Consider the following 12552-nt stretch of genomic DNA (forward strand, 5'->3'; position numbering starts at 1 on the left):
TTTCTGTGGCTGAAAATAAGATCCGATCATTGCGAATGCTCATTTTTTGGTGAGTAATCTGCACATGATTTCACACATTTTTGCAGTTTTTTTTTCAGACGAAATGTGTGAAATAGTTCGTCAACGGATATGTAAAATATACGTTTCGCTTTCAAATTGTATCTTCAAAAACTTAGCGTTTGAAGAATATCTTCTTAGAAATCATGATTTGAAAAAAGACGGAGATGCAATGCTGCTTTGGAGGTGAGCTGCAAACTTTTAGGAAATCAGTTTGAATTTTTCGAATGTGTTGCAGCAATAAGCCTGCCGTTGTCATAGGGCGACATCAAAATCCATGGCTGGAAGCAAATATTCCCTTTTTACATGAATATGGGATCGACTTAGCACGACGTCACAGTGGTGGTGGAACTGTATACCACGACCAAGGTTCAGTTTGAAGAAGCCAATTGATTTCCAATCCTTTCTGTTCTATTTTCAAATATTTCTTCTTTTATTATTTTTTCCGAACCTATCGTAATAAAGCTGCGATTAGGAGAAATTCAATCGGAAGACGAACTGTTGCTTATGTTAGAGCGATTCTGTAAGAGATTAGAACTCTAATATGAAAATATCAGAAGAAATTTCGCCTTATTGAGGAAGAAGAGTCTCCTTTTTTTTAAAGGAAACCTTTAAAAGTTTTCGTAAACGAAGATATTCACGTATGGGGAACACTCAATTTTTCAAGTGCTTTTCTTTTCCGAACTACTACATTTTGCAGGAAATCTGAACATATCACTGCTTACAACACGAAAGGCTCACTGTAGAAAGAAGAATCTAGAGTTTCTAGCTAAAGTGATCAATAACCGCTTTGCAGTGAACGTTGGTTTTCGTTTCTTACCGTTATTTCATAATTGCTTCCCATCCTAAAAATAAATTCTTACCTCCTGGATTTAAATAAATGTAGGTTGTTCCCACCAATCGGGATGATATGGAGCTTCAACCGGGTTCACGAAAGTGCTCAGGAACAGCTGCTCGGATAACCACCGCACGAGCTTATCATCATCTCACTTTACTTGTTGAAGCTGATCTCATGGTTCTATCCGCTTCACTGCGATCTCCTTATAAGGTATTAATTTTTTCTTACAATTCTCATACGTATTGAAATCTTTCTCGGTTTAAAAATCTCAAAATTAACGATGACTGAGTTCATTGAATGCTCGTTAGAGTTGAATGATACTGGTTCTTTTTTCTCTCTCATCTCTCGTTTGTTCCTATATGGTTTTCAGCATCAAATGGTAGTTTAAGGTTAATAAGTCAAAAATCCAGAGATTTTGAACTGAGGCTCCATTTATTCAAAAGCTACTACAAAATTTGAATTCGGGTGCTGTGAAAAGATTAAAGCCAGCATGCCACGAATCTGACCACTTCCTAAGGTTTGTCTTCCTAAGGAGAAATCTAGAGATAGGATTGTAAATTGCGGTATTCGGGGTGGTTCCACTCATCTTTCTTAATGGTCATGAAAAACGCCGTGGAAGATGCGCAACTTGCACCTAGAGGAGTGTTCTAATGTGCCTCGTATGAATCAAAGCGATTCCCACGACGTTTTCACGACAATCAGGGAGAGATAAGCGGAACCACCCGGATTCCGCAGTCTACAACCTCTTCTCTACCTTCCTCCAGAGATTCGTAGTATGGACCCTTTAACCGACTCTTTTACAGAAAGCGTGATTATATAATGTAAATAAGTGTTGAAAGTGTGAAACAGTTGACTCTGTCAGCTCTCATCCGTTCCTTTAGAATTCTATAAACACCAATGCCAGCCGAAGTGTACGAGCTGCAGCTGTTGGTTTCCTGAAACAAGATGATCCGTCTGTAGAAGTCGATTTAGTGCGAGAAATTGTGATACAGCGGTTTTCTGAGCAATTTGAAGTAAGTTTTTTTGTAATAGTATGAACATTTTATGCAAGAAAAATGTCTCATTTTGAATAAAATGAATAAACAGATGTTCTTCATTCAGGAAAGTTCCGTCACTACAGTCGATGTTGATGAAGAGTCGAAGAAAAATGAGCATGTTGCCAAGAATTTATCCGATCTCAAAGACTGGAATTGGATTTTTGGAAAAACTCCTAAATTCTGGTTTGAAAACGGCAACAGGAAGCAGTACGTTGAAGCGGGTGTTATAAAGGAGTGTTCGTTAGGACATGTAGGAGAACGATTCGAACTCTAAGCATGAATCCATTCTAAAGGTTGTTAAGACATTGTAGCGTATTCCAAAAACTCACTATATGCTCACAGATTTACTTACACATGTATGAAGTAATCGCAGATAACTTATAGCCATATTGTCGTAGGGTTTGAATATTTGCCTTCAGGAATATGTTTTGTTACTGCTATGATTTGTAACTTCAATTTTATTTGCTGGGATGTTTTATACAGAATATTTGGTCTCCATCTATAAACTTTAACATGTTGTTACATATAGTCAAAGAACTTTATCTCGTACGAATGTAGGGTTTTTAAAAGTCACAGAACTTCAGAATAAATCCTTATAGATTGTTCACGTACTACAGAGAAAAAGTTCCCTAACATCTATTCTCTGCTAATATAAACTTTAATTCAAATGTTTCAGTAAGGCAAATAATATGAGGATATTAGGACAATGATATTTTGTGATGATCAGATTTCGTCAGTATCGCAACAATGCTCCATAAAAGAACATATAGTAGAGTATAACAACATATAGAGTCAAAGCGAAATGAAACACGGTGGAGCTGTGTAAGCGACTGCGCTCGAAGCGGTACAGTGACGCGGAGAGGAGCGTAGCGGTTAGGATCGAGTGAGGACCCGTGCTAACCCCGTTCATTGCTGCAGTTCGCGATGGTCCCACCTCGATTCCGTCCGCTATATCCACCGCGCCGCTTCGAGCGCAACCGCTTACGCAGCTGCGCCGTGCTTCATGTCGTTTTGACCCGACCATATATGAAGTAAGGTAAGAACGATATGAACGAACGGTGCAGTAGGCGAGAGAGAGGATCTAGGTTATCACCATTCGTCGCTACTGTTTGCGATGGTCCCACCTCGACATCAAAACAGCATCAGTGATAACTAACTGCCTGACCACAGGTCAGATATGGGTGTGGTCAGCTAGCTAGGTCTTTGAAAACCTCAGTTATCATTAAAATAACTTCAGTGGAGATGACGTGAATCGTCCAATGTCTGCGTTTTTTTTTTCTTCATCACACTAGAGGGATGTTTTTCCATTCATATATATTTTATATATATATATATATATATATATATATATATATATATATATATATATATATATATATATATATATATATATATATATATATATATATATATATATATATATATATATATATATATATATATATATATATTGGCCGAGGCAGCGAACTAAGCACGCAAGACAAAGTGGCAAATATATCTGAAATAATTCTTATTCTGATATTTCCTCATGGCGTATCCGTGATCGTTGAGGTTTAAAGGCATCATCCCACGAATCTGAGGTGGTGCAGATTTCAGGTGGAGTATTCGTATACGGGATGGGAGACTACGGAGAGGGGGGTGATTCCGTCCATTTCTTCTTAATTGCCGTAAAAAACGGCCCGGAAGATACGGCTTCAGGCGTTTTGGCGCACTATTTTCTACAAGGAGTTCGACTGGAGCGCTCCAGCAATGTGCGGCGCTGCATATTCCTGGCCGTTTTTTACGGCAATTAGGAAGAAATGGACGGAATCAGCCCCCTCTCCGTAGTCTCCCATCCCGTTTACGAATACTCCACCTGAAATCTGCACCACCTCAGATTCGTGGGGTGATGCCTTTAACTGAGTCGACACGAGGCTGTTACTATCCTTTATTCGAGGCTTTCGGCAATGTCGCCCCTCATTCAGAGCCTGAAAGGGTGAAATCGAACGTGATTTATTCGGTCAAATGACTTATTAGCCCAATAAAGAAAGTCCTAAAATTACTGTTGGGCCTCATATCTGCTGAAATGATTTATTTTCGTAACAACTATTTATAAAAATTGAATGTATATATGCAGTTGACATTCTTCATCAACTCAGGACCATCCTTAGACGGATTCACACTCTGATTACACGTATTGTTTCTTGTTTATACATTAAAAATAGTAATGTATTCCTTTCCGTGTGTCGTTATTCTACCAGGATCCCTTCTAGAGTATCAGTATTAAACTGATGACTTACTTCATAATCATGAAAAAGATATTTTGAAGAATGATTCACCGGTGGGTCACACACACACACACACACACACACGGTCGCTCTATGGTCAACGATGCGTGCGCCATCGTTGAATCATGCACGCATAAATCCACGAAGAATGAATAATATGCTTCCAAATAACGTCGGTGAAGCAAGAGCTGTTGCTATGGAGTCTCAGTTGCGCTTCATAAAAAAAGGTGGACCGATCGCTTATACGATTTTCACCGTTTTTTTTTCCACGATCCAGATCATATTAGGACACTTCTACTTCTTCGTGTACATTTTTGAAAAAAAATCCACTGCTTCATGTTGCAAATCTAACTTTATTCTTCAATATAAATATTCATCACATATTTTCTTCCACAGAAAATCTCAGAAAAAAAAAACGGAAAGAAGACATGGGAAAAAACATGTATTGGTGATGTGCGAAATGCACATCTTCATATCGCACGAATATCACGAACCATAGACGAAAGCCATACCATGCTTAACGATAAGCGAAATACAATGACAATGAGAAACAACAAAGGAAAAAAAAAGAAAATATTATACCTCTCAAGAAATACTCTATTATTCAAAATTACATGTAATTACATACTCTAAGGATCATCGGACATGAAATAGTGAATGAAGAAAAAAAAACAAAGAAAATTGAGAACAAGAGAAATCAAACAAAGAAGAAATGTTCAGCAGAAAAGGAGAGTTAGATATCAGATCACCATTGTAGGAAGAAGTTGTACGAGAAGAATGAAAAACACTAGAAACCAGGATGATGATGATGAAGATGATTGAATAAGTGACCTCATTCATCAATGTACTCGCCTAGAAATAACCTAGAAATAATCATAGAAATCCGAAAAATGAAAGTCTCTACCCAATATAAGCAGGTGATTTCTGAGATTTCTGAGATTTATAGTGTGAATGGATGATGATGGTGATGATAATGGTAATGATGATGATGACCACGATGATGATGATGATGATGATGATGATGATGATGATGATGATGATGACGATGATAAGGATGGATTGTGCAGAAGACAAACACCGGATCTAGGAGAAAAAAAGGGGAATCATACACAAAAATTAGGTGAACATAAAAAAAGTAGGATGAGGGAACAAAAACTACGTCAAAGCTAAATGAATAAAAAAAAAAAACAAAAAAAAAGTTCAAAAATAGTCTATGCCAGGCTTTGTATGATTTTGAGTAGATTCAAAGTACAGCATGAGATGGTATGAGCAGTTTTGGCATACGGTTGACGTACACAGTATATTTATGGGATCAAGGAGATTGCATACAATAATAAAAGACCGTTATCGATTTTTTTCGGGTACCCTTAAATGATGTATACAGTAAGGAATCATCTATGCAAATTTTTTGGCAACACTATTGAGTACGTTTTGGGGGACGACAGAAAGTGAAGACGAGAATTAGACACAGGAATACGGTAGCACTACTAATGTTTTAACTGCGAAACTCCCGCTTTATAAATATCACAAAGACTGAAGAACTGAGAGAAGAATGTTTGAAATGAACAAAAAAAAACAAAGAAATTACTAAGGGGTGAAGTTTCGCTGAGGATCACAGTCGGGTGGTGGCTATACAAGATGAGGTGTTACGGTAAAATTGTGGCGAAATCATGATGTTTATTACATTTTATACGATGTTGACACGATGAGATAAGGCTATAGATACTTACAAACGATACTTGCATCCCATATGGAATTGCACTGCCTTTCGGATCAAAAGATCATGCGACCAATTGCTTGTGTTGCTTGTTAGGGATGTAGTGTCCGTTGTGGACACCTTTCAAACGCATCAATTCTTGGCATGCAGATCGGAATGCGCCATGGATATGAGTGAGTGAGCGCGATGGCGCTACTGATAAACTTCGCTCCAACATCTGAAAGAAAGTAGAACTCTTCTCTTTGACTATTTTATAAATAATATCTCATAACTACAAAGAAAATAGAAAAATGGAAACGGGTTGGAAGTCTTTCAGATAGCGACTACTAGATTGAAAAGTAACAACTCAATAAAAGTTAATAAAGCGGCTGAACTGGAATCTCAACGTAATCCAAAATTCGAGGGAAGGTACGTAGTCAAGAAATAACGAATGATAGGATTAATCTCGTTTCAATAGCAGGACTGCGTAACCTCCGTAGAACTGATAAAAAGTTTCAAATTGAAAAAAAAATGAAACAAAAATGAATATTCGAATAAGTCAAAAAGAAAATTATATAGAAATGTAATCTTGGCTACTGTTAATATAATCGGTATGATCAAAAGGTAAATTCGAACAGAAAAAATCACCGTCGAAAGCTGAGATGAAATCTGAACGCCGCGTGGAAATGACCGATCGAATTGTATAACTGCAGGATCTAACGGATAGGATGCAGGAACTAATACACGTAGAGGCGGGCATAGTAACTAAAAAACACGTACACAGTAATGAATGTACAGTTGTTCGTTTCTCTAATACGCCGGAAATTCAATTACGATCACTCTAAAGTGTACTACTGAACTGAATAGTCCTTAAAAAGTAGCATAACTCACCAAGTCCGAATCAAAACAGATAACTGCATCTGGACTGTGGCTGGAAGCTGGGAGACAGTCTGTGTCGACTCGCCACGGCAGCTCACTTAACTCTCTGGATGCAGCAACTGACATTCGCCAAGGTTGGCGGGTGTCGAATAGACAGTCAATCTGTGCGTATTGAAGGCATTTTACGATAAGCAAAATGCCTACTAGGCAGAATAAAAAAAAGATAAAGATAGACGAAAACGGTAGTAAAGATGAACAGAGTAAGTGCAGTAAATGTACAAAAGAAAAACCATAGTATATATAGGAATAATGGCAAAAAAAATTTCAATCGAACCTTTATCCGAATACTTTCATCCTCAGACGAGTCTGCTGCCGTTTGTTCGTTTGATGCAGATTCGTCTAAAACAAATAAATAGAAATAATATAGGGACGTAGTATCTTGGTAAGAGACATATCACATACCAAGCTTTTCCACTTTTGCTTCAATTCCTGAGTCATTGAAATCCGATGGAGCTGGACGCTTCAACGATGAACTTGTAGCTACGGACGATTTTACAGCGCCCATATCTTCTGATTCGTCATCGGAATTGCCCAGATTCGCTAAGTGCTCAGGGACTCTGCAGAAAAAAACGTTGATTTGGTGGATAAAATGAAACGGGGATATGTTAATCTCACTTGATCATCATATGCCGTACTGATCGCCATGGATCTAGAGCAGCTTGCGGTGCTTGCTGTGATGTTGTTCGGAAATCGTCACCGCTTGGGGCAAAAATAGACGACTGTCCTTCGGCTTCAATTTGTCGCATTGTTTCTATGACTGGGTAGGTGAGGCTGGAACGTTCCACTATCGTGCGAACATTTCCAACAATTTTCTCCAGCAGAGATTGTGAGACTCGTCTAAATTAAACAATATCGATTAACATCATGCTAACTATTAACGTCTACGCATCGCATACCGTTTCCGATCGAGAATTTCCATTAGTCGGTCGAATCCGGTCGGTTTTGGGCTGTTATCCAAATCACAGCGATCTCCTATTCGTTTCAACTTTTCATAATATTGTTCTTTCAAGCTTTCGACCTAGAAAAATGATAGGCATATCCTTATTATCAAAGAAAAGGAGAAAAGTACAAACTGAGAAAGAAGAGAAATTTCAACATTTCGAAAACAAAAAAAAGAAGAATACGGACGGCACTTGGGCACATTTAATCACATCCACGCAAATTTTCAATTGAAATTGCGAAACTCTAGAGTAGAGATGGGAGCGAATATGCAGTCGTTAAAAAAAAAAGATGACGAGATAGCATTTTCGAATATGAAATATTGGGCTTTACATGATACCGTACTCATTATGAAATCTATCGTATTGCAACGTTTGAAACTCAAAACGTTGAAATGCACTTTACAAAAAAAAACTTTCTGTCTGGAAATAAATTGTAAGCTAGCACTTTGATGCACTGTAACACACAAGTGCTAGTGAATCCTATCTCCAGGGTGGTGGATATGTACAGGTTTGTGGCTCACGATCTTTTAATCCAACAGCACTTATTTAGGGTTAGAGTAATCAAAATTCGCAAATTCTTCTACAGAAAATACGATATCTCAGAAACAGGGATTCGTGAAGATATTGTATGGTGCCATATCTATAATATAACTGACAATTAGATAATCAGCAGATTTCCAACCAGAAAAACAAGACAAAAATTCTTCAGCTATTTATATAGACTGTATAATATGACTGTGAAACTGTTTGATTAAACTAACCATAGAAGAGGGGTCTCATAAAAGCGTAGCGAACTTTTTCTCTCAGATGCTCCTCTATTACAGCGATGTAAGCAAAACAAACAATCCGGTTTTCTTCAGAAAGAAATTTGTAATGCATGACAGAACAACGCCATTAGTTCACCTAATCAGACAGCTCGAAACCTTTCCCATGTTCGTGCTAATAGTTTCATGTTTAACATCTCCACTTTTACATTAAACTATCAATTAAATGCATTAAAGAAATCTAATCGAAGCTTCGAAACATCATGTGTGCATTTAAGAGGAATAACTCACAAGATCATTGTACTCCTTAGTATTTTCTTCCTGGCTAGGAACAGACGATGGCTGTTGGCTTCCTGGTCCGACACTGCCAGGCTGTACAGAGGAAGGATTTTCTGGAACCAACTCTTTCAGGAAGAAATTTAAAAAAAAATGCAGGCAACCTACGAGGTGTAGACGGCTGAATACAGGTTATGGGCGAATTTGACATAACACCAGGTCCGGGACCAACACTAGCCATATGAGGAGATCCTACAGCGATTTGGTGGCCAGCAGCAAAAGTTGAATGCACCTTAAATGAAAGTTTTAAAGTCTGTACTGAAACGTACAATAGTCACGGTACCCACCTGCGGGCTAGCTCCAGAAGTCATATGTCCTGACGATTGTGGTCCCATCGCCGCTCCACTCATCATTTGTTGAGGCACTGAGGTTGGACCGCCGGACATATGGCCTTGCATGCGCCTAGCCATAACAAGTATACGTTCGTAAACGATCATAAAATGCTGATTCGCTTACATTTGTTGCTGAGGCATAGGGACTGAAGATGTAGCGTTTGGCATGCCGGATGCACCGGGCATTGGACCGGCAGAGCTTGACATCACAGCACCAGGTTGCTGTTGTTGTGGATATACACCCGGAGCTCCTGGTCTTTGACCTGGTGCACCTACCACAACTCCACTTTGACCTGAAATTATCTTTACATAGCGTTAAGGAATTAGAATTAAAACATCCAAATATATTCTAACAACAGTTTGGGATAGATGGGTACAATTGTGATTTCGAACAAGTCCAATTCGACCAAATTTAACTATTTGAATAGATTATTATCATAATTGGATACGGTTTAAATGTTAGGTGTGCTCAATGAATCCCTACCAATTTTCACAAAAGAATAGATAAGAAAAACTGCAATATTTGATGCTGCGTCTATGAACTGAACTCCCACGCAATGGGAATGCCACGTTGCATGCAAAATTTCCGCATTGACATGATATCAAAGTGAAGGAGTTTAATTTTGAAAGTACTCGAGTCTTCAGCAGCTCAAACGAGTGTGGTGCTTTCAGTTAAACAGCGTTGTTTTAATAGTGAATGAATATTTTCAATAAAAGGATAGCAGATAAAGTTTCTGGTGTTAATCAATCCGTTTGGGACCCGCCACTACGTTCACCTCAATTCAGGGTCGTTTGAGGTTCACGAACGTGTAACTGGCCTATACAGTGACTTTTGGGGCTAGCCGATATGTAAGGTCAGTGTTTTTATCCTCCCAGACAAGTCTGGTACCAATTTATCGACCCCGGAGGGATGAGGCGCTTGGTGAGCACTAGGGCGGATTCGAACCTATGATCTATCGTGCAGACAGCGGAATCTCTTTTCGACTGCGCTACACCTCTCCAATATATTTTCGATGTAAAAAAAAACAATGTGGAAAGAGCACCAAACTGAGAGGAACTTTCTAAAAGTTATTTAAGTAAAAAAAAAGATAGGAAACGAACCCATCATCGGTTGATGTAGCATTGCACCCTGCCCATTCGATACCATTTTCGATTGTTGTTGTTGTTGCATAGCATTGAACTTAAGAAACAATAATAAACTATTGCCTCATACTATTGGGGGAGTATCTTACGAATTTGAAGATTACCTTGCGCACATATTGACTAAATATATGCTTTTTACGTTCTTGGCTTTGTTCCATATGAATATCTTGTTGCCACTGGGGTGGAAACCGAGACATACTGAAAAATATCAGTATTTCTTTGTGAGAAAAACAAATACTTACACTGTAATTTTTAACTATTTGTTACTAAAAACGTACTAATACTGGAACTGTTGCTGTTGTTGTTGCATCATCTGAGCTTGTTGCATTTGCGATGGATGACTGTACATGGGTTGCCCAGGAACTGGAAATATGCACTTTTGGGACGAAAAAATCGACAGAAAAATCGCAAAGTAACCTTGAGAATTCATCATTCCTGGAGGTGGTGGATACATTTGGCGCATACCAGGCGCTGCTTGTCCAGGTTGACCCATCACCTTCAAACGAAAGTAAGTTTTTAGCTATTCGTTTGGACAATATTGAGCAGTTTCTTTGTTTTTTTTTCGGTTTTCTCAAACACGATAACAATAACAGAAGAAATCAGCGAATTTCGTAAAATTAACTATATAGTTAGTGAATTTCTGAAAGAACTAGAAACAAACAGTCTCGAAAAACAATAATCCATTCAGTTCTGTCACATTTTCTAATCCTTTGTTTCAAATTTTGGGAAAAAGCGGATAGAAAAACTGAGGAAGCAGCATTCTAGTTCCATTTTTGTACAGCTTATCTATAGTTCGTTAAAATATCTAACCTGGAAACTAAAGCATAGCAAGCAAGCAACAAAAACAACAAATGTCGGGGCTAAATCTTGCTTCTGTCTGGAAGAAACCTTAAAATACTTAGATGTAACGCACTGCATTATTGTACTATTATTACAATAAAAATTCATACTTATTTAGTAGGAAGAGGCGATGAGCACTTAAAATGTGTCAAATTGTCAGAAATTTCTCCCCTATCACAAACATCGTTGCATCAAAGGTTCGAGGAATAAAATGTGTAAGAAGGATTTCTTGGAACTTTTATTCCACTTACAAAATTTTTACTAGAATTTTTAGCGTTCCGAGCTTCGGTTACATCTAATAAACATAGCAAATTCGCTGTTAAAAAGAAAAGAACAGAGGAAACAATATACATTGTTAATAAGTTTTTCCTTTGCTTACCTTCAATATTTTAACATTTTTTTCTTATTTTCGAAGAGTTACTTGGCTGCGGTTTTAGAGAGCAAGAGGTGTTTGCAGCTATGGTGAAACAGTGAATTTGAAATGAATTTTTACAGAAAATTTAATTGATCATAGCAAAAAGGCCTTCACTATGCCATTTCTTTCACTTTCTAATAACATTTTAATAACGTTTATGTGCACTCTTCCGCTCTATGTGAATATTTAATAGCTTTCATTCACGTTTTAATTCCAAAATATCTTCATAAGCACAAATTTACAGTACTCACATTACGTTTTAAGGGCTGTAATCAGAGAAATTTGATAGATTTCTTGAACTTAACTTTTCCAATTACCATCGGTTATCTCTTCACCTTTTCAGAAAAATCAAAAACAAAAAAAAGAAAACAAAAGCATCAGAAGACAGATGCCAAAAAGGATAAAAATTATTGGAAGAAAAGCAAAAAAAAAATGTGCGAAGATATGAGAAAGAATAAACAAACGCTGCTCACCATGCGTTGCTGCTGCATCATTTGCGCTTGTTGTTGTGTCGGCATTGGCGGCATCGCACCGGACGGCTGCTGGACGTATTGACCCGTGTAGTTCATCGTATCGTTTCCAGTCAAATAATTGTAACCCGTATATGTATAGATGAATAAGTTAACGTCGAGGAAAGGAGTCCGATTTTTCACCCGTCCCACACGTACGGGCAAAAGAGCGGTTAAGGATATGCGATGATTACGGGAATCAACGCAAACGAGTAATGCAGAGACCGCTGTTTTGGCTAAACCCCTGCAAATGAGATTAATCCATCAAGAAACAAAGAGAGAAAAAAAACTAGGGTAAAAAAATCACAAGAAATTATGTATCTCTGGGCATAAAACCCCACGTAACAAATATCGATCATGGATGAAATCGAAACCTTCTTCAATGAAGAACAACAATATAACAAACAACAACAGAAAACAACATTTAAATTGCCCAGG

At 37.9% G+C, this 12552-nt stretch overlaps 4 protein-coding genes across 5 annotated transcripts; 2 read left to right on the forward strand and 2 right to left on the reverse strand.

Moving 5' to 3' along the window:
- Nucleotides 1-103: 103 nt before the first annotated feature.
- Nucleotides 104-2206, forward strand: RB195_008724 (uncharacterized protein; the record flags this gene model as incomplete). 2 transcript variants are annotated; one of them, XM_064195360.1, is made up of 6 exons in its annotated part: nucleotides 104-243; nucleotides 296-426; nucleotides 758-858; nucleotides 944-1105; nucleotides 1777-1908; nucleotides 1997-2206. In XM_064195360.1, 6 exons carry the CDS (start codon nucleotides 104-106, stop codon nucleotides 2204-2206), a joined length of 876 nt encoding a protein of 291 aa, XP_064046505.1. The 2 variants fall into 2 exon arrangements, with proteins under 2 accessions (XP_064046505.1, XP_064046506.1); XM_064195361.1 differs by having other exon boundaries at nucleotides 230-243.
- A 2825-nt stretch (nucleotides 2207-5031) lies between these two features.
- RB195_008725 (uncharacterized protein) lies at nucleotides 5032-5949 on the reverse strand (the record flags this gene model as incomplete). The annotated part of the gene is made up of 3 exons (XM_064195362.1): nucleotides 5032-5051; nucleotides 5104-5282; nucleotides 5930-5949. The coding sequence occupies 3 exons, from the start codon at nucleotides 5947-5949 to the stop codon at nucleotides 5032-5034; spliced, it is 219 nt and encodes a 72-aa protein (XP_064046507.1).
- On the forward strand, nucleotides 5151-5369 carry RB195_008726 (uncharacterized protein; the record flags this gene model as incomplete). Its single annotated transcript, XM_064195363.1, has 1 exon — nucleotides 5151-5369. One exon carries the CDS (start codon nucleotides 5151-5153, stop codon nucleotides 5367-5369), a length of 219 nt encoding a protein of 72 aa, XP_064046508.1.
- Nucleotides 5950-5980: 31 nt separating the features above from the next.
- Nucleotides 5981-12174, reverse strand: RB195_008727 (uncharacterized protein; the record flags this gene model as incomplete). The annotated part of the gene is made up of 16 exons (XM_013448309.2): nucleotides 5981-6133; nucleotides 6544-6660; nucleotides 6787-6936; nucleotides 7109-7173; nucleotides 7237-7391; nucleotides 7450-7671; nucleotides 7731-7852; nucleotides 8831-8931; nucleotides 8984-9107; nucleotides 9163-9277; nucleotides 9332-9500; nucleotides 10309-10387; nucleotides 10455-10548; nucleotides 10629-10713; nucleotides 10768-10846; nucleotides 12079-12174. The coding sequence occupies 16 exons, from the start codon at nucleotides 12172-12174 to the stop codon at nucleotides 5981-5983; spliced, it is 1926 nt and encodes a 641-aa protein (XP_013303763.2).
- Between the last annotated feature and the right edge of the window lie 378 nt (nucleotides 12175-12552).

The sequence above is a fragment of the Necator americanus genome, chromosome III, assembly GCF_031761385.1.
Source record: "Necator americanus strain Aroian chromosome III, whole genome shotgun sequence".
Lineage (NCBI taxonomy): Eukaryota > Metazoa > Nematoda > Chromadorea > Rhabditida > Ancylostomatidae > Necator > Necator americanus.